The 25,642-nt window shown below is 58.7% G+C and overlaps 14 protein-coding genes across 14 annotated transcripts, besides 25 other annotated features; 8 read left to right on the top strand and 6 right to left on the bottom strand.

The window, feature by feature from the left end:
* Positions 1-220: 220 nt before the first annotated feature.
* Positions 221-919, bottom strand: EKO05_0002390 (Cochaperone prefoldin complex subunit; the record flags this gene model as incomplete). Its single annotated transcript, XM_038944050.2, has 4 exons — positions 221-262; positions 316-508; positions 564-654; positions 703-919. The coding sequence occupies 4 exons, from the start codon at positions 917-919 to the stop codon at positions 221-223; spliced, it is 543 nt and encodes a 180-aa protein (XP_038793060.2).
* Positions 920-1,040: 121 nt separating this feature from the next.
* Positions 1,041-1,071: a tandem repeat.
* Positions 1,072-1,114: 43 nt separating this feature from the next.
* EKO05_0002389 (uncharacterized protein) lies at positions 1,115-1,497 on the top strand (the record flags this gene model as incomplete). Its single annotated transcript, XM_059635900.1, has 2 exons — positions 1,115-1,151; positions 1,205-1,497. 2 exons carry the CDS (start codon positions 1,115-1,117, stop codon positions 1,495-1,497), a joined length of 330 nt encoding a protein of 109 aa, XP_059491883.1.
* Positions 1,390-1,428: a tandem repeat.
* A 226-nt stretch (positions 1,498-1,723) lies between the features above and the next one.
* Positions 1,724-3,621, bottom strand: EKO05_0002388 (Dolichyl-P-Man:Man(7)GlcNAc(2)-PP-dolichol alpha-1,6-mannosyltransferase; the record flags this gene model as incomplete). Its single annotated transcript, XM_038944203.1, has 3 exons — positions 1,724-2,976; positions 3,022-3,195; positions 3,330-3,621. 3 exons carry the CDS (start codon positions 3,619-3,621, stop codon positions 1,724-1,726), a joined length of 1,719 nt encoding a protein of 572 aa, XP_038793058.1.
* Positions 3,227-3,295: a tandem repeat.
* Positions 3,296-3,318: a tandem repeat.
* Positions 3,621-3,671: a tandem repeat.
* A 191-nt stretch (positions 3,672-3,862) lies between these two features.
* Positions 3,863-5,338, top strand: EKO05_0002387 (Protein S-acyltransferase; the record flags this gene model as incomplete). Its single annotated transcript, XM_038943974.1, has 2 exons — positions 3,863-4,188; positions 4,258-5,338. The coding sequence occupies 2 exons, from the start codon at positions 3,863-3,865 to the stop codon at positions 5,336-5,338; spliced, it is 1,407 nt and encodes a 468-aa protein (XP_038793057.1).
* Positions 5,021-5,060: a tandem repeat.
* Positions 5,111-5,152: a tandem repeat.
* Positions 5,239-5,278: a tandem repeat.
* A 290-nt stretch (positions 5,339-5,628) lies between the features above and the next one.
* EKO05_0002386 (transcriptional activator hap3) lies at positions 5,629-6,721 on the bottom strand (the record flags this gene model as incomplete). Its single annotated transcript, XM_059635899.1, has 4 exons — positions 5,629-5,811; positions 5,906-6,033; positions 6,080-6,190; positions 6,565-6,721. The coding sequence occupies 4 exons, from the start codon at positions 6,719-6,721 to the stop codon at positions 5,629-5,631; spliced, it is 579 nt and encodes a 192-aa protein (XP_059491882.1).
* Positions 6,311-6,362: a tandem repeat.
* Positions 6,370-6,494: a tandem repeat.
* A 20-nt stretch (positions 6,722-6,741) lies between the features above and the next one.
* Positions 6,742-6,803: a tandem repeat.
* Positions 6,804-7,007: 204 nt separating this feature from the next.
* Positions 7,008-7,106: a tandem repeat.
* Positions 7,107-7,154: 48 nt separating this feature from the next.
* Positions 7,155-7,191: a tandem repeat.
* A 282-nt stretch (positions 7,192-7,473) lies between these two features.
* Positions 7,474-7,556: a tandem repeat.
* Positions 7,557-7,908: 352 nt separating this feature from the next.
* Positions 7,909-7,958: a tandem repeat.
* A 308-nt stretch (positions 7,959-8,266) lies between these two features.
* On the bottom strand, positions 8,267-9,553 carry EKO05_0002385 (uncharacterized protein; the record flags this gene model as incomplete). Its single annotated transcript, XM_038947493.1, has 1 exon — positions 8,267-9,553. The coding sequence occupies one exon, from the start codon at positions 9,551-9,553 to the stop codon at positions 8,267-8,269; it is 1,287 nt and encodes a 428-aa protein (XP_038793055.1).
* Positions 8,849-8,914: a tandem repeat.
* Positions 9,218-9,337: a tandem repeat.
* Positions 9,554-9,953: 400 nt separating the features above from the next.
* Positions 9,954-10,000: a tandem repeat.
* Positions 10,001-10,011: 11 nt separating this feature from the next.
* On the bottom strand, positions 10,012-13,327 carry EKO05_0002384 (AMP deaminase; the record flags this gene model as incomplete). The annotated part of the gene is made up of 2 exons (XM_038944144.1): positions 10,012-13,229; positions 13,303-13,327. 2 exons carry the CDS (start codon positions 13,325-13,327, stop codon positions 10,012-10,014), a joined length of 3,243 nt encoding a protein of 1,080 aa, XP_038793054.1.
* Positions 12,503-12,540: a tandem repeat.
* Positions 13,017-13,045: a tandem repeat.
* Positions 13,244-13,278: a tandem repeat.
* A 969-nt stretch (positions 13,328-14,296) lies between the features above and the next one.
* Positions 14,297-15,375, top strand: EKO05_0002383 (uncharacterized protein; the record flags this gene model as incomplete). The annotated part of the gene is made up of 3 exons (XM_059635898.1): positions 14,297-14,298; positions 14,349-14,855; positions 14,907-15,375. Coding segments are annotated over 3 exons (978 nt in total).
* Positions 15,376-16,057: 682 nt separating this feature from the next.
* On the top strand, positions 16,058-18,048 carry EKO05_0002382 (Peroxisomal membrane signal receptor PTS1; the record flags this gene model as incomplete). Its single annotated transcript, XM_038944033.1, has 2 exons — positions 16,058-16,228; positions 16,276-18,048. 2 exons carry the CDS (start codon positions 16,058-16,060, stop codon positions 18,046-18,048), a joined length of 1,944 nt encoding a protein of 647 aa, XP_038793052.1.
* Positions 16,590-16,641: a tandem repeat.
* Positions 17,841-17,887: a tandem repeat.
* A 64-nt stretch (positions 18,049-18,112) lies between the features above and the next one.
* On the top strand, positions 18,113-18,451 carry EKO05_0002381 (uncharacterized protein; the record flags this gene model as incomplete). Its single annotated transcript, XM_038947492.1, has 1 exon — positions 18,113-18,451. The coding sequence occupies one exon, from the start codon at positions 18,113-18,115 to the stop codon at positions 18,449-18,451; it is 339 nt and encodes a 112-aa protein (XP_038793051.1).
* Positions 18,130-18,156: a tandem repeat.
* Positions 18,341-18,374: a tandem repeat.
* A 237-nt stretch (positions 18,452-18,688) lies between the features above and the next one.
* Positions 18,689-19,725, bottom strand: EKO05_0002380 (Ribonuclease T(2); the record flags this gene model as incomplete). The annotated part of the gene is made up of 2 exons (XM_038944127.1): positions 18,689-19,382; positions 19,433-19,725. The coding sequence occupies 2 exons, from the start codon at positions 19,723-19,725 to the stop codon at positions 18,689-18,691; spliced, it is 987 nt and encodes a 328-aa protein (XP_038793050.1).
* Positions 19,726-20,487: 762 nt separating this feature from the next.
* EKO05_0002379 (uncharacterized protein) lies at positions 20,488-21,688 on the top strand (the record flags this gene model as incomplete). Its single annotated transcript, XM_038944187.2, has 2 exons — positions 20,488-20,851; positions 20,904-21,688. The coding sequence occupies 2 exons, from the start codon at positions 20,488-20,490 to the stop codon at positions 21,686-21,688; spliced, it is 1,149 nt and encodes a 382-aa protein (XP_038793049.2).
* A 109-nt stretch (positions 21,689-21,797) lies between these two features.
* Positions 21,798-22,358, top strand: EKO05_0002378 (uncharacterized protein; the record flags this gene model as incomplete). Its single annotated transcript, XM_059635897.1, has 1 exon — positions 21,798-22,358. One exon carries the CDS (start codon positions 21,798-21,800, stop codon positions 22,356-22,358), a length of 561 nt encoding a protein of 186 aa, XP_059491880.1.
* A 257-nt stretch (positions 22,359-22,615) lies between these two features.
* On the top strand, positions 22,616-24,970 carry EKO05_0002377 (uncharacterized protein; the record flags this gene model as incomplete). The annotated part of the gene is made up of 1 exon (XM_059635896.1): positions 22,616-24,970. The coding sequence occupies one exon, from the start codon at positions 22,616-22,618 to the stop codon at positions 24,968-24,970; it is 2,355 nt and encodes a 784-aa protein (XP_059491879.1).
* Positions 24,971-25,642: the final 672 nt, after the last annotated feature.

Raw genomic sequence — 25,642 nt, 5'->3', positions numbered from 1 at the left:
AGTCGGCTCTGGAGGTGGTCCAGATGGGAGTCTGATGGATTTCATCACACGCAGACTCCCAGACTCCCTACACGGATGCGACACCCAGCGTGAGCTTGATGAGCTGAACGTGAACAGAATGTGATATCAACTTCAACGACCAAGGCTACGACCGGCTCCTTTCATTCCCCCACGACACGGCCGCGTCCTTCTTTGCCTAGAGCCGCCTCCTCATCCACACTCACTGCCCCGGCTGCTGAACGACCTGCACATTGTTCTTCTTCTGCGCAAAGTGTCAGTCTCCCCTCTGCCCGCCTCCAACACAATTCGACGTACCTTCCACTTCTCCATCTCGTCCTGTCTGCTCTTGTACTGCTTGACCAGCTCCTCCAGCGTCTTCTTCAGCCCGTCCTGGTTGGTCTGCAGAATGGGCACAATGTCTGCGACGGTCCGCTCGGTCAGCACGCCGTTGATCATGCGGAAGCATTTGCGGCCCCCCGGCAGCGGCTCTAGCGTCTCCAGCACGAGTCTGTGGTGTGTTAGCACGTACGTCTACACAACATTGTGAGGTCGAGCCAACGCACTTGTGCTCTTCTGTCTCCTGCTCAATGTCGCCGATCTTGGACGCTATGTTCTGCAGTGTCGTCTTGTAGTTCTGGTACGTCGTCTGGAGCTCTGGCGACGGTCAGTAGGAACGGGGAGCGATGGCCATGTATCACAAACGCTGCTGCTTGTCGAGCTGTGCTTTTGACGCCATGTTGAGTGGTGTGGGTTGCAGGCACGGCGCGCGCTGGTTGCGGGGAGAGCTCGGTGGTGTCTCGAGATTCCGCGGTCGCAGGGCAGACCTGACAGCGCCGGGAAGTGAAATGGCAAAGAGCGCAAAGGACCGTCCGGCCGATTTGGGCAAAGAAAGCAATTCCACGGATTCCAACACTCCCATCCACGTCGCTCGAGCCTCGAGTGTGTTCCTGTCGGCGCGGCGCATGGACCAGGTTCGCGAAACCCTGCGCCTCGCCCATGGGCCACTCTCGGCATCCATCGACGCCGCCATCCATCGAGCTCCACGCCACGCCACGCCACGCCACGCCCGCCGTCCGCACCGCGAGCACCACACGCCGCACATCGCCCGCACACAATGCATCCCCATCTGCACACGGAGGAAGTCCAGAAGAGCGCGCCTTCCCCCCGCCGTGCGCCCAACGCCCACGCTAACACGCAACCCCAGGCTGCGCCGACGTCGTCGCCGCGCTCGACGAGTGCCACGCCCGCGGCTTCCTCTGGAAAGTCACCGGGAACTGCACAGACGCAAAGTACAGAGTCAACATGTGCCTGCGCGGGCTGCGGCTCGAGAAGACTCGGCAGAACCGCGAGGCGGCCAAGGAGAAGCGCGAGCACATCAAGAAGGTGTGGGCGGACCTGGACGCGGACAAGTACACCGAGGCGGAGCGGCTGGAGCGGCTGGGGGCGAGGGAGGAGAGGAGAGAGGGCATGCAGGGTATGCAGGGTACGCAGGTGTAGTCGGCGGTGGATTGCGTCGGCGGTGGATTGCGTCGGCGGTGGATTGCTTCGGCGGTGGATTGCGTCGTGCGCTGGGTGGGAGTTTGGGCGTTGTATAGTAGGGACTGATAAGACACATCACGGCGTTACAGGAGCACCTAGTGCCTTTTACGAACCGGGGGGCTGCGAGCTGTACGATGGGCAGCTAGCCGTGTAGGAACCGGTCGTTTGTCTTGCTTCCGAGCCACTACTTGAGTTGATTCCGCAGTATTCTGATCCTCGGCTCCATCCGCACTTCCACCCAGTACCCTCTCAAGACGCCTTGTCTGAGCACACCCTCCAGCCGCCTCCACGCCCCAGCGACCCTCTCCGTCCAGTCGCCTGCCGCGCCTGCACTCTCGGGATCCCCAACCACCGCCTCGACCACCGCCCCGCTCTGCTCCCCAGGCTGCAACACCCGCACGCCGCCAAACCCGTACACGGCGTGGACGACCGCCCAGCTGCCGATGACCTTCTCCGGCCGCTCTGCTAGCACGTAGTCAAACCGGGCCCAGAACAGCGGATCGAGCAGCACCGCCGGGTCCTCCGTCTTGTCGTACGCCCACGTCCTCTTCTGCAGCGAGTCCCGCGCCTCTAGCGCGTCAAGGTCGGTCTGAGGCGCGCTGTGGGCTTCGAGGAACCGCGTCACGCCCGTCTGGCAGGCGAGGTTGTCCAAGTGGACGCTGACGTGGTTCTTCGCCGGATCCGAGATGCCGTTGTGCAGGCTGTGCAGGCTGTGCAGCGCTGCTCCACCGGGGTAGTTGAGGCTGGAGAGGGCGAGAATGGCGGTCGATGCAGCGAAAGAGACAAGCACTGACGCGGCGAGGATGAGCGATAGGAGGGCGTAGACGATCGACTTGGACCGGCGCGTCCAGATCCACGATGCACCTGCGGCGGAGACGCCAGTGAGGCCTGGAACCACGTAGACGATGAACCGCCACTCCTTGTGCGGGAGAAAGCTGTACAGCGCTACAAAGGACATGAGGGGGACAAGGAGGTCAAGGCTCCGTCTGCGGGTGGCAGCGTTCAGAAGGGCGACGGGTATGCAGAGCAGATAGGTTGCCGGGTTGAGAAGCAGGCGTGGCAGGGCGTTGGCAAAGTAGTAGTGCCATGGCGACACGCCCCAGTCGGCGGAGTGTCCCTGGATGGTGTTGTAGTAGAAGGCGATCCACTCCGGCCACAGCGGGAAGGACTGCCAGAAGAACGAGTCGATCGGGGTGGTGCACAGCAGACCTATCACCAGTCCGCCTACCCCGGCAGGGATGACCACCTTGATAAGGGACAGCCGCTGGGTGACGAGTAGGTAGAGCGTGATTGTACCGACCAGGATAGCCAGCTCGGAGCGGAACACGACGCCAGCAATGGTCAGCAGGTATAGACAGAGCCGACACCATCGATTGACGTCTTCCCGGCTGTAAGAGACCGCGTATGCATTCAGCAGAGCTCGCAGAGCAAAGTTGCCTGTCCCTATCAGCATCGTTCGTGAACCAGGCTAGCCCGACTCACTGAAAACAAAAGCAAACATGTTAGGCAGCGTTCGCGACGCGTAGTAGATGACGTGAAACTGGCTTGCCTGGAACAGAGCATACCAGACGCCCGCCGATGGTCCAAAGGCTGTGTGAACGCTTCTCCCAAACGCAACGAGCGAGAAGGCATTGCACAGGCCCAGCACCGCCCTGACTGCACATGGTCAGCCGTTGTCCTTGATATTTTTCTCTTTCTCTTTCTCTTTTTCTTTTTCTTTTTCTTTTTCTTTTTCTTTTCTTTTTTTCTTTTCTTTAAAAAAAAAATCAAAAAAAAAAATGCTTCCCTACCCAGAACCTGCACCTGCGCCTTATCACCCACCAGGGCCAAACCCGGGCGCGCCAACCCGCTCAGCACCAACGCGCCCGCAAACGTCCTGGGCACGCTGCCAGGAAACGAGACGTGATCGTAGCTGGCCTTGAAGAAGGCAGCCACGTCGCTCCGGGGAATCCCATGGATCAGGATATCGTGAACAGCCTGCAGATTAAACGACTCCTCGACCTTTGTGTACGGCGAGACAAGCAAGTGCAGCAGCACGACCGCGGGTATCAGCAGGTGGAAGGTCCAGCTCGGGAACGCCATCCTGTTCCTGTTCCTGTGCAGTTCCTGTTCTTGTTCCTGTTCTTGTTCCTCACAGGGCTATCACTGCAGCCGCGAGACAAGCAAAATGCAGTTCCGAGGTCGAGAGGAAGCGTCACGCGCGCGCGCCGAAGCGGAGTGAGAGTCGGCACCACCCACACGGGACAACGCGCAGCATCATCACGTGCCCCCGCGCCCAACCGCGACGTACCTTCCCCCGTCCCGCCCTCCACCCCCCCCCGCCATGCCGCCGCTCTCGCAGCTCGCCGTGCCGAGCGTGTACGTCCTGATTTTCTTCCTCGGCTACCCGTCGCAATGGCTGCTGCAGCACCTGGAGCCTGGACCGCTGACGAAGAAGGAGCTGATTGCGTCGAATGTGATACTGGTCTTGATCTGGATCACGTACACGAGGAGCGTGTTTGTGGATCCGGGCACGATCCCGAGGGAGTGGGCTGGCGAGGCGGTGAGCGGTGCGGATGGGAAGGAGGAGATGGCGAAGAGTAGGAAGTGGTGTCGAAAATGCGATGCTGCGAAGCCGCCCCGGGCGCATCACTGCAAGGAGTGCAAGAGGTGTGTTGCGTGTTTTTGAAGAGAGGCTTTCCATGTGTGAGAAGCGTGTTTGTACTAACACCCCCCCAGATGCATACCCAAAATGGACCACCACTGCCCCTGGACTGCAAACTGCGTGTCCCACACCACCTTCCCGCACTTCCTGCGCTTCCTCTTCTACACCAGCATCGGGCTCTCCCTGCTCGAATCCTTCCTGTTCACGCGCATCGCGCACCTCTGGAGCAGCCGCGAGCTCCCCTCGTACCTGGGCCCGTCCGTGTTCCAACTAGGGCACCTCTTCACAACCCTAGTCGTCAACAGCATAACACTCTTCATGCTATCCATCCTGCTGCTGCGCAACATCTGGTGCCTAGCCGTCAACACGACGACGATCGAAGGCTGGGAAATCGAGCGCCACAGGACGCTGCTGCGGCGGGCGCGCGCTTTCGGCGGCTACCTCCGCACGCCCGACGGCAGCACGCTGCGCATCAAGCGGCAGGAGTTCCCCTTTGACATTGGCATCCTGTCCAACGTCGCGCAGGGCATGGGCTCTGCCAACCCTCTGTCCTGGCTCAACCCCCTCGCGCCCACACCGCCCCTCGCGTCGGGCCTGCAGTTCGCGACCAACGGCTTCGAAGACGCCGCCACGACCTGGCCGCCCCCGGACCCGGATCGCGCGTACCGCCGCCGCGTCAACGAGGACGGGCCTGCCTTTACGTTCCGCGACGCGCAGCTGGGGACCGAGGACACGCTGGCTGCGTTCCGGGCTAGGCAGGCGCAGGATGAGGTGAGGCGGCGGAGGCCGTTTGTCGAGCGGTTGGAGAGGGCGAGGGAGGAGGGTGGGCACGGCTTGGATGAGTACGACGACGATGAGGATGATGATGAGGATGATGGAGACGTTGCGAGTGAAGAGGCAGAAGACGAGGGCAGGAAGTACGGAGACGAGGGGGAGGGCGAGGAAGGATGGCGGAATGCCGAGGGGGAGAGATTGCAGGACTTTGGTGTTGACGAGGATGTCGAGTTCTACGACGAGCAGGAAGACGAAATTCCGCTGAGCGAACTGATAGCGAAGCGGCAGGCGGCGGCGGCGGCGGCGGCGGCGGCGGCGGCGACAGGAGCGGCGTCGTCGTCTGCATCAGGTGGTTGGTCCATGTCGGGCTCAACGTACTGAGGTGGTGAGAAGAAGGGCATCACAGTGAATCAGCATGGGCAAACAAAGATCTAATACAATAACCTGACTAGGAAGATGCCTATCCAAATGACTGACCCTCTGTCGCTTGGCTAGACGGGGGTGAGGGTGCCCTGTGCCCCAGATCCCAGCCGTCAGACCTACACTGCACAATCTGAATTCGTTCGTCTCGCTCAGGGCGGGTGGCAGCAGACACGCTCTTGGCCCTCGAGGGCAGCGAAGGCCGCCCACACAGCAGGGACCCGCTCGAACTCGGGTCGGGCGGTCGTGTGCTAGTAGTCGGCGGAGCCGTTTCCGTTGTGGACGCTGTAGCCAAAGGCGGTGGAGCCGTCGTCGGCCATGTCTTGGTCGGCGCTCAGAACATGCTGCTGGGCGTTCTCTCCGGCGGACGGGTTGGCGCTGGACCCAGGCGCACCGAATGGGCCGGTAGGCTTGTTCTGATTTGCGAGGAGGGTCTCATGGCACCAATCAATACCAAGTTCAGAAAACGTCTTGCCACATGTGTTCACAAAGGAGAGACAGGCGACAAAGGGGAGGTGGGCAGCTTACCTCGCGGTACCGCGACAGGTATATCTTGAGGGCCTCGGAGTAGTTCTCGAAGCCCAGCGAGGTCATGGCGAAGAGAATGTCCTCGCCGTTGACCGTCTTGCGCTTCTCCTGCTGGCACTTTTCGGAGGCTGGGTGGATGAGCGGGGGGTGAGAGAGGCAGGGTGCAGGACTGACCCTCGCTGGTGATGAAGGAGATGAACTCGCTCACGCACTCTTGCATGCATTCTTTTGCTTCCTTGGCAATCTTTGCGTTCTCCGGCAGGGCCGTCTTCATGATGCGGGCGACTGGAGCGAAATTACGAATGTTAGCGTCCGACGCGGCATTGCTCTGGGAGGCGTTTTGGAGTGGGGACGAGTGTGGGGACGAGGACGACATGGTGGCTGCTGCAGGGGGGGGCGTTGGCGGCAGGTGCAGCGGCAGGTGCAGCGGCAGGTGCAGATCGAGGGGCAGACGCAGATCGAGGGGCAGACGGCAGACGGCAGACGCAGATCGAGGGGCAGACGGCAGACGGCAGACGCAGATCGAGGGGCAGACGGCAGACGGCAGACGCAGATCGAGGGGCAGACGGCAGACGGCAGACGGCAGACGCGGAGCCAACAGCTCGACGGGGGAAAGCAGGCAAATCAAAACGAGCAAAAGCAGGAGGGAGGGGACGCACCGTTTGCGATTGGCAGCCATCGGTCCTGCTCCTTGACCTCGAATTCGTAGCCGAGAGCGTGGGCTTGTGTATCCTCAGCGTTCCTGTCCATGTGGTGGTCGTCGTCAGGCGACTGAGGCGGTTCCACACCGTCCTTCTTGGGCGGGGTCGACGACATGTTTATTCGGCGGCCGACAGGGGCAGCTGGGCGGGAGGCGGGCGTTGAGCGAGCGTGTGCGCTGGCGGGCGCTGGCGGACGGCGCAGTGATTTGTTGGCGACCACGTCACTGGCCGGGCGAGCGCGCAGGCCGTGTAACGAGGGGGGGGGGAGGGCTGGGGGACGATGCGGTTAGCTGGGCGCGACAGATCAGGCAGCGCGCATTCAGAGGCGGCGCGCGTACGGTGAAGACAGCGCCGTGTGTGCGACAGAGGCTACGGCCACGGGCTGGCTCACGGTGCCGAGTGTGCGAGTGCGGGTGCGCGTGACGAGCGCGGTGCGAGTGCAGTGCGAGTGCGAGTCGTGCGGGTGCGAGTGCGAGTGCGAGTGCGAGTGCGAGGGCGAGGGCGGGACTGCAGCCGTGGTTGGGGCTAGCGGGCGGGGGAGTGCGTCTCTGGCTGTGTGTGCTGTGCTGCGCTGGGCCGTGCTGTTGTTGTCGGTCGTGAAGTCTTGCCTTGCGCGCCCACGACGTGCGGCCTGGGACCTTCGTCACCACCCGACGCGCCCGCCAATCAGCCGGGCTTGCGACGCTGCCGTGAAGGAGCTTGGACGACCGAGTGACGCCGCCGCTCAGGCACAGCTTGTGCTGAGTCGGCCCGTGCCGGCTACTGGACTCCACTCCACTCGACCATGCGTATCCATTCTTGTGACACAACATGACCGTTGACCGTCAAGAAACATGACCGTCAAGAAACATGACCCTCAAGAAAACATGACCGTTGACCGTCAAGAAACATGACCGTTGACCGTCAAGAAACATGACCGTTGACCGTCAAGAAACATGACCGTTGACCGTCAAGAAACATGACCCTCTAGAAAACATGACCCTCAAGAGAACCTGACCGTCAAGACAAAACACAACACATCAGAGTCTACTGCTCCCTCCCATGCAACCGCTCAGCGCCATCCACAGGCCCTCGCCAGCCCGGCCTACTCTGCATGCGCTGTCCAGCAGCCCCAAGCCACGCCTCACCTGCTCATACGCGCATCCACACCGTTCACCGTCTGACGTAAAATCCAAGCCAGCCACTCGCAGCCCCCGCCCGCCGTGCTGGTCCCGGTACCCTATGAGCTACCCGTCCACGCCTGCGGGTTCGTCGCCGGACCTCCTGGCCGCCGTGCACGACTGCATGGACACGTCGGCCCTGTCTGGCCCTGCCTGGCCCTGCCCTGGCTGGCCCTGCCCTGGCTCTGGCTCGTGCGTTTCCCAGCTGCAGGCGCTGCAGATCAGCTTGCAGATATGGGGGCGTGTAGATGATTGGGAGGAAAGTTGATTCGATAAGGTTTCTTGATTGTGGTCGTCCGTGAGGAATCTGACTCTTCGGAATTATTGAGTTTTCTGAATTGTTGAGTCTTGAATTGTTGAGTTTTGAATTGTTGAGTCTTGAATTATTATGTCCTGAATTGTTAAGTCTTGAATTGTTGAGTCTTTGGAATCACAAGTCTCTTGGGAACTATCAAGTTGTTCAGAATTATAAATCTTTTTAGAATCATCGAGTCTCAGAATCAAGTCTCAAGTCGCTTCAAATCACTCCCACACCCCCCCCTCCAAAACGCCGCAACATGCTCCGCAACCTCCCCCGCCCTCTCCCTAACCACCGCATGCCCAGCCCTGGGCACAACCCTGACCTCCCACCCAAACCTCACCACCTCCTCCTCGCTACTCAGCCCGTCATCCTCCCCCAGCACCACCAAGCCCGGCATCCCCAACTGGCCCGCCCGTGCAAACAACGCATCGTTATCCAACACCCCTCCGTCCCTGAAAATACCCACCACGCTCGCCCTATGCCCTGCGTGGTGCTGCATCTGCCACGCCCTCAGCTTCTCCGCCACCACCTCGCCCTTGCGCACTCGATCGCGCCAGTCCGACGGCACGTGTAACTCGCCGCCTTCGAGCGTGCGAACCACCCACTCTGCCGCCCTAGCTTCGTCCTCCCCTCGACACGCTGTGCTCAGCCACTCTTGCTGCTGCGCCTCGAACCAGCTTCTTCGCATCAGGCCCGCGGGCGCGACGAGCGTGAAGCTGTGGATGTGTTGATTTCCTTTCTTTTCTCGCGCAGCAAGAGGTGAGGTAGTACAAGGTGAGGTAGAAGAAGAAGAAGAAGAAGAAGAAGAAGAAGAAGAAGAAGAAGAAGAAGAAGAGGAACAAGAAGAGAAAGAAGTAAGCCACTCCAACCCTACCACAGCCCCAAAGCTATACCCCACGACCGCCACCTTCTCCTCCCCTACCCCCTCACCAGCCCACCCAAGATGCCCAAGCACCCGCTCAACCAACCCGGCGAACAACCTCCCCTCGTGCGCCACAACAGGCGTATCGGAGAGTCCATGGCCCCACAGATCAACCAGCACAAACACCGCACGGGGCACCTCTTCCCTCAGCGCGGCAGCCAGCGGCAGGAGCCCCAGAGCGGGTGTCTGCACACCGTGGAGGAGCAGGACGCGAGATGGAGCTGCTGACTCTACCTCTACCTCTACCTCTACCTCTACCTCTACCTCTACCTCTACCTCTACCTCTACCTCTACCTCTACCTCTGCCTCTGCCTCTGCCTCTGCCTCTGCCTCTACCTCTGCCTCTACTCCCATAGGCGCAGAAGAAAGCCCTGGAGACGACGATGCCAACGGCAGAAACACGTAATACGCCGCCCTCCCCACCTCGGTATCCAGGTACCGCGCTTCGGGGAAAAGGGGAAAAGGGAAGACGTCCCGGAACGCGGATTCCGACGGGCCGGGAATCGGGGGTTGCGGGGCCTGTGTGCTGCTACCTGGGCGTGGGAGGACGGTGAGACGTTGCATTTTTCTTCTTCTCTCCTTTTTATTTTTTGGTTTCTCTTTGCTCTTTTTGTTTAAAGGGGGGTTGGCGTGCGGCCTTGTCTTATAGCGTGTGGTCCTCGAGGGTGGATGGTGCAAAGGTATAGATAGGTGCGCGATTCGTTCATAGTGGTACGTATCTGTTTGAAGACGCAAGAACGGGTCTAGCTGGAGTGGGAAGGTGCGTTTCCCATCCTAGCGGGGCGGCTTCACGAATCGTAGTCATGGCAGTGTGCTGCTTTCTTCTGGATATTCACTACAGCCAAGTAGTCGATACTCTGGTAATCATGACAACGGGTTTCCGAATCTCGCCAATAGCAGTCTACCATCCCTCATCGTCTCTACAATGCCTCCTCATCTACCATCCCTCATCGTGACTACAATGCCTCCTCCTCTTCCTCCTCCTCCTCTTCCTCCTCCTCCTCCTCCTCCCTGTCCTGCTCCTACACGGCAGGCTCCGTGTGCACGCGGTGCAGGCCAGAGTGGCCGTCCTCGCCGTCCTCAACATGGCTGCTGCGCAGGCTGCTGCGCCGCCTCCTGCTAACCACCCCCGGGAAGATCCTAGGCTCGCCGTCGAGGTTCACCTGGCTCGATGTGCGGGTTGAGCCAGAGTCTGGCTCGGCTGGCTGCGAGCCCACTGCGGGCGCAGACGCTGCTACGATACTCGGGCTGATCGTCACGCTGGACGTGCGCGTGTTGGCTGCCGTGGGGGACGCTGGCTGGGTCGGCATGCTTGCGATATCGGTCGCAGATGCTGACGGGTTCAGCCGCGCCTGCTGGGCGGGAAGGAAGCGGCCTGACATGGCGCCCGGGGGGAGAGTCGAGAACGTCTTGTCTTGCTCGTGAGCCTGGCTGGCCGACGGCTGCGACGGAGCTGGCGAGCCTGGGTGTGTGGCATGGTGTGTCTTGGGGGTCTGAGGTGCTTGTTGCTCCGGCTCGAGGTTGGACATTGTGAGATCGTGGGCTTGGGCGTTGGCGGCGCGCGTGTACCGATCGATCATGGAAAGCTCCTGCATCAGCGTCTCGTGTCTGAACGCTTCGCGAACGCTGGGCACGTTGGATCGTGCCATGTCGTTGCCTGCAACGCCGGGGAGGTGGTAGTTGCTGCCCAGCCACTTCTTCTTCACAATGTGCTCGAAGCCGCTTTGCTCGACAGAGTGCTTGGCAAGCTCGCACATGTCGACCGCACTCAGCTTGTAGATCTGCGCTGCTACCGAGTACTCCTCGATCAGCGGCTCCTTGGTGAAAGCAAACTGCAGCGGGTCGTCGGTTGACAGTGACACGTTGAGGCCTCGTCGGAAGTAACTAATAAACGGATTCCGCTCGTACGCCAGGAAGAGCGCGTTGTTGCTCAGCGGCGACATGGCCACACCAATCTGCTCCAGGTAGAAAATGTACTGCAGCAGAGGCACCTTGCGAAGCAGCAGACCGTGGCTGATGCTGTGGCAGCACAGGACAGCGGCAGCCAAGTGGTCGGTGTCGCCAGCCTCTCCGCAGTGAGGGCGGAGCGAGAAGGTGTTGAAGCCACGCTGCTTCCTCCACACATTCAGTGACGCAATGTTGGAAAAGAGGTAGTACATCCAGTAGCTGTAAGGCGGGTTCTGCTTCGTCGTCCATTCCTTGGGGGTGGGGAACTTCCTGTACATGCGTCGCTCGACCTTGCTCTCGTCGTCGACGCTGTCGAAACCGATGACTCGCTGCAAGAAGATGTGAAGCTTCGGATGGCTGGACGGATCCTTTGTCACTTCGAACAGCGGTTGGAAGACGTTGCGAACGACCTCTTCAAAATCGTGCATCAGCCCAGTGGCTTTGTACACGTCGAACAGACGAGGGACCTGGATCAGCCATCTCACGTTGGGCGAGAAAAGCTTGTTGTCGACGACCCACGCTGCAAGCTTGTCCCATTCGTCGAGGTCGCGGCCGTAGATGGAGATGCGCCACTCAACGAACTGGTACTTGCTGGACTCCAAATCGGAGATGACCTCCTTGGTGATCTCGGCAAGGTACCTGCCCTTGATGAAGTTGTCTGTCTTGAGGAAGATTGTTCGGAGACGCGATTCACCAATGGGGTTGTACTTTAGGTTGAATTTGTCGAAGCGGTGGAACGAGTCGGTGTGCGCGTGCATGTCTAACGTGTCGATACTGAGGTCGTACGCGGTGAGGTTGATGGATTCGAAAACCTCCCTGAGCGTGAGGTGCTTGCCGTCACGGAACAGCACCACCTCGTCGGGCGACTTCTTCATCTTGGACTTGATGAAGCGCAGCAGATGCTTCTGGTTCATGCATGCCGAGTGATGAACGTGCGTGTCGACCTTTCGCACGTTGTAGAAGTCCCTGTGCGGCACCTTTTTGCTGTCGGCGATCTCCTGGTACTCGTTCAGGAGGTAGTAGAGGTTGAATTTGCCTTCCAGGTATTGGAGTCTGCGGAATGCGAAGCTCTTACTCGGCCCGTCAGAGGAGATCTCGAGAATGGCGTCCAGGTCAATGTAGAATTCCCGCAGGGTCGGAATGGAGACGATCGGCGTGTCGAGCTCAGCAGACTTTGCGTTCTCGTAGACTTGGAACACGCCGCCGCTGTCCATGCGGAAGGCCATCTCGGACGGACCAGGGAGAGGCAGCAGGTCCTCCATGAAGAAGTCCTCGCCAATGTTGGTGCCCATCTTGCGGGGTGCCTTGGGCGGCTGCTCTGCCGGCTCCAAGACGGTGCTGCTCTGGAGGCTGCTCGAGGCATTGCGGCGCTCCTTGGACGAGTCGTTCCACACGGGCTCTGGGTGGGGCGGGTAGATTTTCCAGCCGGGGTCGTCTCGGGGGTTGTCGAAGTCGTGCTGCAGCGACAGGCGTATGTACTTGTGGCGGAGATCGAGCACTTTCTGCACGTTGGTGTAGATGGCGCTGAGCTCGGCGGTCACGCTCGAGTCGGACATGGCAAAGCCACCTGCGCCTGAGCCAACTCCCACGCCTGCTCCTGCGCCGTGTATGCCTTGGTCTGCGAGCAGAGGCTTGTCTTCCTGTGGTAGGGCGGGGTGCCTGGACTGGTCTCGCGCTTCTTGGTCGGCGTGGAGGAAGACATCGCCGGCCTGGCTACCCTTTTGCGAACGAGGGTCCTGTGACTGCTGGTAGTGTGACTGCTGGTAGTGTGACTGCTGGTGCTGTGACTGCTGGTGCTGTGACTGGCCGAGCGGGTGCAGGCTCTGCTGGTGGCCCTGGTTTGCCAGGCTGACGTTGCTCTTGCGCGACCGGATGCTCATGCCGTCTGCAGCGCCAAAGTTGGCAGGGAACGTCCTCGCGCGCAGGGCTGGGCTGTAGGCGTCGCTGGCCTGGGAGCCCCCGTGCTGCGTCTCCCATTGGTGGCGCTGGTAGAACTGCTTTGCCTCGGTGTGGCTCATCTGCTTCTCGGCCGTGTAGTCGTAGAAGGCCGTCTTGCGCTGCTTGTCGCGGGGCAGCATGCCGTCGTCGTCGCCGCCGTCGTCGTGGTCGCCATGGAGGCTCGTGCCCTCTGCGGTTGCAGTCGCACCGGTGAACCCTTGCGCAAGGTCGCCGTTGTCCGCCTCGGGGTCAGACAGGTCAGCGCCGTACTCGTCGTCGTCCGAGGACAGCGTGGGGTCATGGCTGAGCGTGGGGCCCAGCGCTGGAGAGCCGTCGGCGTCTGCATCGAACGGTCCTGTGCACTCGATTAGCAGAGAGCAGCGAGCAGCGAGCAGCGAGCAGCGCGTCTCAGCGTTGCCGTCACGTACTGCCTCGCATGGTACCGCTGCACATTTTGCGTCGATGTTACGGCTTTTGCGGGGACCTGGGCAGAAACCGAAACGATGGGAGCAACGCGCTGTCGGACCCCTCCGATGCCGCGGTGACTGTCGCCAGGTCCCGTAGCATCCTGAGTGGCCGTCGATCTGCTGGATGCGTCACACAAGAGGGGGTTTTTGGTCATGCGAGTATTGGAGACTGGTCATGCGAGTATTGGAGACTGGTCATGAGAGTATTGGGGACTGGTCATGAGAATACTGGAGACTGGTTATAAGAGTAGGAGAGACTGGTCGTAAGAGTAGGAGGGACTAGTTAGAAGAATAGTAGTGACTGGTCATAAGAGTAGGAGAGACTAGTTAGAAGAATAGTAGTGACTGGTCATAACAATAGTAGACACTGGCCATGAGAATATTGCAGACTGCAGACTGCTGCTGCACAGTGCCGGGAGCTTTGAGACAGCGCTCCATCACGACATGCCAAAGTAGGTGCCTGTCCTCGGTGCTCGCCCTCGGCAAGGGGCGCCGGCGCGGTCGAAGCTCCCGGGCTACGGCGCGGTTGCATTCTTGCTGTGCACAACGAACAATGACATCGTGATAGAGAATTTCTTGTATCATGTCTGCATTCGACAGTCCAACTGGAGTACATCCAGTCGAGCACCGTCATGTGTCCAGTGATCGCATGCAAGACTCGACTCCAACATGGAAGCCAGACGTGCATGTAGTCTTGATATGGTCTGCAATGGCGTGGTGAAGCAGCGTTTGCATTGATGTGTGCACAACAGTAGACTACGTAGTATGTCAGTCGTTGGTAGCCCCTCAAGTCCTTGGATCATCGATCCTCAGACATCACGTGCTTCTGCTTTTCCGTCTACGCGCCTCGCGCTAGTAGCTTCTCTACCTCTCGAAAATTTGGCCATCTCCAGTGTCCAGATACAAGATACCCAAGCACTGTTCTTGTTTTCCATTTCTTCCCTCCACCGCCATCATGTAAGCTGCCTCGCCGCTGCACTCCGTCTGCATCGTCTAACCCCCGCCAGGTTTCTTCTCCGCCGCTCTGCCGTCCGCGCCATCAGCGCGACTCCCTCCAAGGCCTTCCTCGCAACCCCCCGTTCCATCACCACCCTCACACCTGCCTTCCGCCTACAGTCGCAGAAGTGGGCCGTCTCTGCGTTCCAGAGGAGATTCGCCAGCGACGATGTCGTGAAGAAGGAGGAGGTGGCGGCGCCCGAGGACTTTGCGCAGACCATCGCCGAGCCCATCACCGAGGATGGCCTGACACCGGTGCAGAAGGACGCCCAGGCCGAGCCCACCAACGCTGCCGAGACTGTCGATGCGGACGCGCTCAACGCTGTCGCCGAGGCCGCAGAGAAGCCCGCAGGCAGGCCCAAGAGGACCGCTGGCGGAGATGCGCCGCCCAACAACGTCCTCTACGTCGGCAACCTGTACTATGAAGTCACCGCCGACCAGATCAAGCGCGTCTTCTCGCGATTCGGCGAGATCGAGAACGTCAAGATCATCTACGACAACCGGGGCCTGAGCCGAGGGTGAGCAGCACCTGTCCTTTCTCTGCATGCAGGATACTGACCGTGCCCAAGATTCGCTTACGTCGAGTTCAAGAACATCGCCGACGCCCAGACCGCCATCGACAACCTCGACATGCAGGTCTTCGAGGGCCGCAACCTCGTCTGCCAGTTCCACAAGGCCAGAAACAGCTCCATGACGCGCAGCCCCACCGGCCGCCAGGAGGAGAACCCTCCCGCCAAGACGCTCTTCATCGGCAACATGTCGTTTGAGATGTCCGACAAGGACCTGAACGACCTGTTCCGCGACATTCGCAACGTCATGGACGTCCGCGTCGCCATCGACCGCAGGACCGGCCAGCCCAGAGGCTTCGCCCATGCTGACTTTGTCGACGTTGCCAGCGCCACCAAGGCCCGCGAGCTTCTGAGGGAGAAGGTCATCTACGGCAGGCAGCTCCGCGTCGACTTCAGCAAGTCCAGCAACGAGCGCGCCTCGAGGCCCAAGAGGAACGACTCTGCCCAGGACGGACAGGAGGGACAGTAGGGCGTTGCGTTTGCATGGATGACTTCAAAAGCTTGATCGGCGGGAGCGTCGATGCCCTTGGCTCTTCTTCTCTGTCATTCTGTATTGTGTTGATAGCCAGGCGTGTACCATAGTAGAGGAGTGTTGGGCGTTCTTGTCACCTATATCCTACTGTACTGACATGAGGGCGGTGTGTTGCGTACCGAATGAATGAATCCACAAGCACAGTCTTCGATTGCGTCATCTTGCACTCGGTAAGAAGCATCACCGTAGCATCCACGCCCATGGCCAGCATCCACGCCCATGGCCAGCATTTTCATAGCATCCATCACAACGAACATAGCCAGTGAATGGTTGTAGATGGATGCAAGACTGCAAGTACAACATGACTGCTTGGCAACGAAGAGGATTTCTAATCTGCTCAAGGGCCAACGATGGCTTCCACACTGCAAGACTACCGCTGCTACCCAGATAGTCACCGCATCTGATGGCCACAAGCGGACACGCGCGGAAAGCCGAGGTCGGTCGGCCTCCACACGCCCCACTACGCTACCCCATCCATGAGTTGCTGATCAATGTGCCGCACAGGTTGCCTCTGCCATGTTGCAACCACCCTGTCTGTATCACAAACTCTTCTTCTGTCGCATTTGACACGGCGTCCTAGCATTGCCACTCTTCCTTTGCCGCATCCTTCTTTCCCGCCATGTCCTTTCTCGGCGGCGCAGAGTGCTCGACGGGCGCCAACCCGCTCAGCCAGTTCACCAAGCACGTCCAGGATGACAAGTCTCTGCAGCGAGACCGCCTGGTCGGGCGCGGGCCGGGCGGCATGCAGGAGGGCATGCGCAGCCAGCAGATGGGTGGGCCGCAAGACGGCGTACGTACGGAGCATTACAGACACGAAGCGTAGCTAATGGTGCGCAGATGATGAACGAGTTTATGCAGCAGAACGCACAGCTGCCCCAAGGCCCGGGCCCCGCGTCTCCGTTCGCCATGGAGCAGATGCGGCGAGAGCTGGAGCGCACGCAGCACAGCGGGTCGCCTGCGTGGGCAGCCGAGTTCGACCCAGGCATGCAGGCGCCACAGATGGGGCCCTCCATGCCAGAGCAGCGACCGGCAGGCTTCAACCCCGCCGAGTTTGCCAAGTTCCAGCAGATGAACGCGAGCGAGCGGACGGCGAGCCCCTCTGCCGCCGCCCAGCCCTCGATGATGGGCTACCAGCGACCGATGCAGAACACGGGCATGGGCATGGGCATGGGCATGGGTATGGGTATGGGCATGGGTATGGGCGGAATGGGCATGATGCAGCAGCCGTACGCGCCGCAGAACTTCCAGCAGCCGATGCAGGCCTCGGCCAAGGGCAAGGAGCGCATGGTGGAGCTCGACGACCAGGACTGGGAGGCCCACTTTGCACAGCTCGAGCAGACCGACCGGCAGGACCTCGACGCGCTGGACGCAGAGGCCAACAAGAACATCGAGACGGAGCTGAACGAAATGGACAGGTCAGTAGAAGAGGTCGACTTTGGCGACTTTGAGTCCGTCTGGAAGGGAATCCAAGCTGAGACTTCACGCGCTAGACACCTTGCCGACGAGTCCAACTTCGCCGACGGCATGCACATGGGCGACCTGGACCAGTGGGAAGGGTTCGACGGCCTCAACACACACTCCGTCCGCGATCCGTCCATGGGCGACTACCTCTTCGAGCAGGAGAACCTGTTCAAGAACGTCACAAACCCCTTCGAGGAAGGCGTCAAGATCATGGAAGACGGCGGCAACCTCTCCCTCGCAGCGCTTGCTTTCGAGGCCGCCGTCCAAAAAGATCCCAACCACATCGCTGCCTGGGTCAAGCTGGGCGAATCGCAAGCCCAGAACGAAAAGGAAACGCCCGCCATTCGCGCCCTCGAACACGCCCTCAAACAGGATCCGTCCAACCTCGAAGCCTTGATGGGTCTGGCGGTGTCCTACACAAACGAAGGCTACGAGAGCACTGCCTACCGCACCCTCGAGCGCTGGCTTGCAACAAAGTACCCTTCGCTTATCAAAGAACCACTAAGTTCAGACACGGACATGGGATTCACAGACCGCCACCTGCTCCACGAGAAAGTCACAAACCTGTACATTGAAGCCGCCCAGCTCTCACCCAGCGGCGAGCAAATGGACCCAGACGTCCAGGTTGGGCTCGGCGTGCTCTTCTACGGCGTGGAGGAGTACGACAAGGCAGTGGATTGCTTCGGCGCCGCCCTCGCATCCACAGAGTCAGGCGTCTCCAACTCGAGCGGACAGGTGCACCTGCTCTGGAACCGGCTCGGAGCAACACTGGCCAACTCAGGACGCTCGGAGGAGGCCATCGACGCGTACTCGCGCGCGCTCGCCCTGCGGCCCAACTTTGTGCGCGCCCGCTACAACCTCGGCGTGAGTTGCATCAACATTGGCTGCTTCACCGAAGCCGCGCAGCACCTGCTCGGCGCCCTGGCCATGCACAAGGTCGTCGAAGCCGAGGGCAAGGAGAAGGCGCGCGAGGTCGTCGGCGACGGCGTCTCCGAGTCGCAACTCGACAACATGATCCACCAGAACCAGAGCACGAACTTGTACGACACGCTGCGCCGCGTGTTTGGCCAGATGGGCCGCCGCGACCTCAGCGACATCGTCGGCCCGGGCATGGACGTCGAGCGGTTTCGCGGCGAGTTTGAGTTTTGAGCCCCAAGACCGTCGAGACGGCAGTCAGGGCGACAGTCAAGTCGTGCCTCGCCTTGGTTCACACATGGCGGAATGGGATAACACCACCACCACCACCACCACCACCACTCCACTCGACGCAAACGAAGCGCGATTGCGCGCCGCAGAGAGCCTTGGCTACCCCGTCACGCGCCAAGGAACCCCCAACCCCGACACAAACACCAAAAAGCATGATCATGCAAGTAGCACACGCCCGCAGTCGTACGATAGCTGGCTGCTGGAGAAGCGAGTCCGGATCCGCAGCGGCTGGGCCGACGAGGACGGGGACAGGAACGGGGACGTGGGCGATAGCTGCTGTTTTGGCACGCGCACAGTGCACGGCGGGCTATATTGGGGGTGGGAGTTGCATGGTGGAGCAGTGTAGTGTAGTGGACTGCGGAGATGGGCTGGGGTGTAGTGAGTTTCAAAAAAAAAAAAAAAGGGAAACAAATAATAGGGTAGCTATAGCATTGTAAGTGGTACACCAAGATGTTCTCATGTTTATGCGGTGAAAGTGTAGCATGTCATACTTGGACTGTAGCATGTGCAGCTGATGTACACGAATACACATCAGTATTTCTAGATAAATCCAAGATTATACGTCCATACGGCTACAAGCTAACTACCCGGCAAACGGCACGGCAGGGACCTTCTCCGACCCATTGCTGCGCTGGTAGTAGTGGATAGCGCCCTTGGTCTTCGCGCAGTTGGTCTGATACGTCGCGCTCGCATCGACAGGGACCGTCTTGCCCTCCTGAGGCCGTCCGTAGACGTGCTCGTAGTACCACACCTCGCTGAGGACGGTGTAGCCGTTGTCCGTGGTGTGGTTGCCGGCGGCGGTGGCGTTGAAGCGCGGGCCGGAGCAGCCGATGAAGGGAATGCCACCGTGCTTCTTGGCCAGCGTGTCCTTGAAGTCGGTGTACGAGTACGTGGTGCTGTTGGACGGAACGATCTTCTTGGCTTTGAGCCACTTGTACGTCGGGAAGCGCTGGTAGTACTTGATGGCCGTCTCGAAGAAGTCGATCACGTCCTCGTGCTGCCGGTACTGCGGGCCGTAGCAGGGCGTGTTGAAGGTGCTGAAGCACGTCGCGTGCTTGCTGAACTCGTGGCCCCAAAATCCGGCGTTGTCCTGGTTCTGTGCGATCCAGTACGTATTCATGTACTCCAGAAGGTCGTAGCGGCCAAAAGGCTCGAGGAAGGTGCCGATGTTGGGACCGGTGTAGGCCGGGACGACAGTGCCGTTCTTAAGGCCGTTGGTGGTGTTTGGCGAGGGAATGGGGTCATACTGGCGGGTCAAGTCGCAGTATTGCGTGTAGCTATATACAATTAAAACCACGAGCTTCTGGGGGGTGCGAGAGTGACTCACCTGCCATTGCAAAAATCTGGCCACAGACCGTGAAGACTCCATGTGTCCTTGGGCAGAACTTGACCTTGAGCCTCGAGGCCAGTGTAGGTGTCCCAGAACTGAGTGCTCAGAACGAGGCCGCCAAAGGTCTCGGTACAGCACGAGTCCACATCAGAGGCGTTCTGGGAAGGGCACGAGAGGAGAGGCTTCTGGAGCTGGCAAGTGTGGTTGAGCTTGCTCAAGCCGGGGTACAGCTGAGCATTGGCTGTGCTTGCCAGAAGAGCTACTCCGGCTGCTGTGTAGGTACCGCGCATCTTGAAATTTGACGGAGGATGGACACAACTGTTTGACGAACTGTATGAAAACCTACCCACAAACCTGGGAATTGGAGCACTTAAATTTACCCATAGCCTACATGAAGCCGGAAGCTCCTTTCCACATATGGAAGGTGATTGCCAAAAGATCCTGGTGAAGCCCTGGAACCGTCGTCGCTCTTCGCCGCCCGGAGTACCTGCAGCAAAGCTAGGGTGAGCAGTTCATCTCACGTGCGACGTTGATTGGATACGGGCTAGATAAGGCTATACAAGCGGTGCCCTAATGCTTGTACAGATCAGTTGCCGCCTCCGAGGGTGCATGGTTCGAACACGGCCTGACCGCAAGCGCCAGTGAGAACGGATGCATCGCGGGCTGGTGTCTGCTTTGAGTGCTGCAGGTGAAGGAAGGTGAACGTGGGAAGAGCGATAGGTGGACAGCGGAAGTCGGAGCCTCGCGTATGACGTCGGTAGCAACGAGTCAAGTGAGCTTCTCTGAACAAACAATTGCTATACAGAACGTGCTTAACTTTCAACCGGGCGCCCGGAATCGAACAGCGAGGGCCAGGCAGAACCCTGAACGTGTGTGGAACCTAACGTGAACGGCCCGCCGGTCCATCAGACTCGCCGCGGCGCATTCGCGCATTACGCCGTCTCCAACCTCATTGTTTATAACATCACCACTTTCACCCTCAGCATGCCTGCTCGAACCGCCTTTGCTGAAGCTCGTCATTTTTTAGGCGTTGGACTCAGGGCGCAGTCATCATGCCGCCAAAATCCGTGGTGAGCGCACTGCAACCGCTGCAGCCGGAGAAGTTCACTACAGCACACCATATTGGAAATCCTCCCACCGGCTTCAAGAATCCCTGGCCGTCATACAACAGTTCTGGGTTCATCGGTGCAATACGTACGCGATTCAGCACGCCGAAAAATTTCGTTCCCGTCCCTGTAGATCGACTTGGCCTTGTCCAAATTCGCAAACCAGACTTTGGTGTCCAGCAGGACGGTCTGAAGGCAACCTGGATCGGCCATGCCAGCTTTCTTATCGAGACAAGTAGGCGAGAGGGAACTGAAAGAGGAGCGCGTATACTAATCGACCCTGTCTGGAGTGATAGAGTAGGCCCATACGGTAAGCTGGCCTGCAGGCTTCGATCGGAAGACAGCGACTGACCTACGTGCAGGCATGGTTGGCCCAGTGCGATTCACGCCTCCGCCTTGTTCTGTCGACGACCTGCCTGATGTCGATGCCGTTGTCATCAGCCACGACCACTACGATCACCTCGACTCGGACACGCTCAAGAAACTGAACGCCAAACAACACGGTGAATTGCGCTTCTTCTGCGGCCTGGGGGTGAAGGCAGTGTTGACCGGTCTCGGTGTTGGAATCAAAGCAGACCAGGTCACAGAGCTGGACTGGTGGAACGGCGTCACATTGCAGACAGAAACGGCGGGCTCCGTTGATATGGTGTGTACTCCTGCGCAACACCGCTCAGGCCGCACACCATGGAACTTTGATGGAACGCTTTGGTGCTCGTGGATTGTCAAGGAATCAGAGGCAGACGGCAAGAAGCTTTTCTTTGCTGGCGATACGGGCTATTGCCACGTCACGTCCGACACACAGTTCTCACACCACGATGCGCCACACCCGCCATGCCCTGCTTTCAAGCAAGTTGGCGAGCTCTATGGACCCTTTGATCTTGCACTGTTACCCATTGGTTGCTTCAAACCGCGGTCGGTACTGTCTGGTCAACATTCGAGTCCGGAAGATTCGTTGGCGATACACGAAGACGTAAGAAGCAAGAAGAGCATAGGCATGCACTACGGCACCCTACGAGGAGCCTACTCTGCAGCTTACGAGCCTGTCCTCGAGCCTCCCGAGCGATGGAAGAAAGGCGCCGAGGCTGCTGGGTACGAGTGGGGAGTGCAGGTCGGTCTTTGCGATATTGGCGAGACAGTCGTAGTGTAAAGCAGTGGAAAGTATGCGGAGACGTTTTCTGCTACCGGATCCATCAAAGATGGGGGTGGGTCCCGTGGATGATATCAACACCAACGAACGCCACTTTCGAGACGGAGCAATGTCGCAAAAGTCGAGGCTTTTCTTCGGTGAGACTGCATCTACTACAAATAACAATACCTTTACTGGACGTTATTTGCAGTGCATCATACATTGCTGTATCTTGTTTCACAGTACAAAAGTAGACTTACCCAACAGCATTCCATCCCACATACTGACTTCCCCAGTGGCCGACGACAAGTCCCAGATAACAGCCCTCCTCCATCGCTATGGCGCCGTTCTAGCATCGCACTCCATCCCCGAAGTGCTGTCCATCTACACAGACGACGGCGTCATCATGGCCCCCGGTTACGCCCCAGCGTGCGGCCGAGATGCACTGAAGGCCGCCTACGAGCGCATCTTTTCGACTGTCAAGCTGGACATTGAGTTTGAGATTGACGAGATTGTTGTGACCGGCGAGGAGTGGGCTTTCGCAAGGACGACGGCTGAGGGCACGAAGCACTGGCTGAAGAAGGGGACGCAGGAGGAGCATAGAAATCAAGAGCTGTTCATGTTGAAGCGTGATGAGGGGGAGTGGAGGATTGCGAGGTATTGCTTTTCGAGTATGAAGCCTATAGTGTGAATGCGATGTCACTTCTCAAGTATCGAGGTCGTGTAGACTAGAATCGACCACGAACTTCCCAGGCTCGGTGACTTGAAACGTTTCGTTACCGTTATTTCGAACCAAGACATGTACGTGGGGTGAGAAGGAACAACTGCTAATCGATAAGCTAGCGCAACTAGTGCCGTCGCTGCTGGGAACATTTCTCGAGGTCTGGAAGCGCGTCTTCCTCCACCTCTACAAGACTCACCACCCACGCCTGTCGCATGCCTGCCGATATGACGAAACGGAAGCGCGGAAGCAACGAGAACGAGCTCGTAGATGTCGGGCTCGGCGCGACACTGGCACACCTGAGGGGTGAATCCCAGCCCAATGCGACAACAACCGCTGTCGTCGTCGATGACGAGGGCTGGACTGTAGCCGGCGGCTCCAAGAGGAGGAGGAAGGAGCGAACAGGCTCTAGCAACTCCCATGGAGGCCGCCGAGAGTCAGGTGCCGACCTACAACGTCCTCAACCTGGAGCTGCTCCACCCGTGGACAACCTCTTCGCTCAAGATGGCAAGGAGCAAGATCGAGCCTCGCCCCCAGAGAACCCATTCTCGATGGACAAGGCAGGCGCCGAAAATGCGCCAAAAGACGCTAGCAATACCAGAGAGGAGCGGCGCAAGGAGCGCAAGCTTGAGAGGAACTACCCAGCCATTGAGCATTCACATCACGCCCGGCTTCAATCGCACGTGAAAATCACAGACCTGCAATCCCTGGCGCTGTATCTACTTGCAGACGGCAATGCGCCACAATGGGTCTCGGTGCGCAATCGCACGAGTATTCGACAGGTTGTCATGTTGATGGTGCCTGGGCTGGAGCTGGGCATGTTCAATGGCAAAGTTCCATTGGATGATGCGACAGCCATGGACACAGATGCGCCAGCCGACCGAGCCCCGGCCGAGACTGCTTCCAATTCTCAAGAGGAAGACAAGCCAAAGTACCTGCGCATCGCAGACAACGAGTATTACCCAGCAAGCCTAAGACCTAGCAGAATGCCTGTCGCGCTGAAGCCGCTTTCTGATATCTTCGAGCATGTGTGGCCGATCAAAGCCCAAGGAGAGCATCGTGGTAACCAATTCATCAGGGTGCATTCGCCAATTCACACGATGTTAACCTCCCAAATACCCAAGTCCAAAGAGGAGAAGCAGATGAAGAAAACTGGTGGTCACAAAGGCCCCATGCCGCAAAACTCCAAGCATTGGGAAAATAAACGAACGCCGATCACCGAATATATTGCGACCCTCGCAGAGCAACAGGAAAACGAATATGTACTTCATCCCGCGTGGTTTCTAACAGCAGAAGCCAAGCAAGCTGCGCACAAGCAGAGGCAGGAGGCCGGTCAGTCTGTGGACGATGGCTGGGTCGACACCAATGTTGCAAACCTAGAGGATGGCAACGTACCTGAGAACGAAATCGAGCAGGGCAGTGTAACTGCCGGACGCAACATCATTTCGGTCGACTGCGAGATGTGCAAAGCTGAGAATGACCAGCTTGTGCTGACGCGAATAAGCCTCCTCAACTGGGATGGCAGTGTGGTGATGGACAAGCTAGTCAAGCCTGATGTTCCCATCAAAGATCACCTGACTCAATGGTCGGGTATCACACCAGCCATGCTGGAAAACGTTACAACCAGTCTGTCGGACATACAGAAGGAGTTGCTGGAACTCGTCACCCCGCGAACGATCCTCGTGGGACACTCACTGAACTCGGATCTCAATGCGATGAAGCTCACACATCCATTCATCATTGACACAGGCATCCTCTTTCCTCACCCTCGCGGGCCGCCATACAAGCAATCTCTCAAGTGGCTTGCGCAAAAGTATCTGCATCGAGAGGTTCAGAAAGGCTCCAACGGGCATGACAGCGTCGAGGATTCGAAGACCTGTCTTGATCTGGTCAAGCAAAAGTGCGAGAAGGGACCCAAGTGGGGATCTGGCGACACAAACGCAGAGTCCATCTTCAAAAGACTTGGACGCACACCCCGACCAAAGTCGAACAATGAGACGCGCACTGGCGCCGTCATTGACTGGGGTGAGCCGCAACGTGGACACGGCGGTCAAGCGCAGCTTTCCAAGGGGTGCCAAACGGACGATCAGGTGGTTGAAGCTATTGATACGGCTCTGAAAGGACTTCTGGAAGCCAAAGACGGCGCTGCCGGGAAGGTGGACTTTATCTGGGCCCGTCTTCGTGAGCTGGAGCTTGCTCGTGGTTGGTGGGACGACGCAAGAACAGCCGACGTAGAGCTGATCCGGCAGAACGCTTTGCAGAGACTGGGGCTCCTGAAAGAGGGAGAAGACGAGGTGGAAGCCAAGGGTTCTGAGCTCAGCGATGCCGTTTCGAGAACGGTCAAGCACATTACCGAGGTCTACGACTCATTGCCACGCTGCACAGCACTCATTGTGTACAGTGGTACAGGCGACCCACGAGAGATCCGCCGTCTGCAAGCGATGCAACAGCAATACCGCCGCGAGTACGCTACGAAAAAGTGGGATAATCTGAGCGTCAAATGGACGGATACAGAAGTGCAGGCTCTTTCGCAGGCGTGCCAAGACGCCCGCAACGGCGTTGGCTTTATCGTCGTCAAGTGAGATGCAAATATTTGTGTCTCGCGTGTGCTACACGTGAAGTAGCACATGGGTTTCAAGCTGAGCTCTGGTGCTAAAGCAAGTGCTCGGAGTGCAGCCTTATCGTTTGAGGCCACATATGGCGGTGGCGTCATCTACCAGGATCGTATAATATTTACTTTATGAGATACCTAGGTATCTGCCCTGACCACATGCCTGACCGAGGTGAACCACTTAGATGATTGCGTGCTTAGCGTGCAGGGGAATATTAGTAATGCAGTCTTGGTGCAGTCTTGGTGCAGTCTGCTCATCGCAGGTCACTCTGATGCGCATTACAATTACATGTACGTGCAGCTAGAATCCCTTGCAGACAGCTTCGGGTATTGAAAGTCCGGGTGTGGCATGTGCGGCAAAAGTAAATGCCGAATGCAACCAATGCCATGTCTGGAAACCGGACCCGGGCTATTGTGGTTACGTGCAAATTACAAAGTTAATACTACATTCGAAGGGGATACGATTGGAGTGCCGAATTGGGTTCAACGCACCCATCCTGACAGCTGCTTAGCGGCGAGCAAGAATGAAGAATGGTGGCGCATTTGTGAGTAAATGAATATTGACCAGGTTCTGGAACCGCACGAGCCGGTAAAGCAAGATTGTTGCGTTCTTTTCTATGATTGAATGCGTCTATCTAGCTAG

This window comes from Ascochyta rabiei, chromosome 3 (assembly GCF_004011695.2).
Source record: "Ascochyta rabiei chromosome 3, complete sequence".
Taxonomy (NCBI): domain Eukaryota; kingdom Fungi; phylum Ascomycota; class Dothideomycetes; order Pleosporales; family Didymellaceae; genus Ascochyta; species Ascochyta rabiei.
This window is presented reverse-complemented; position numbering and strand designations above follow the sequence as displayed.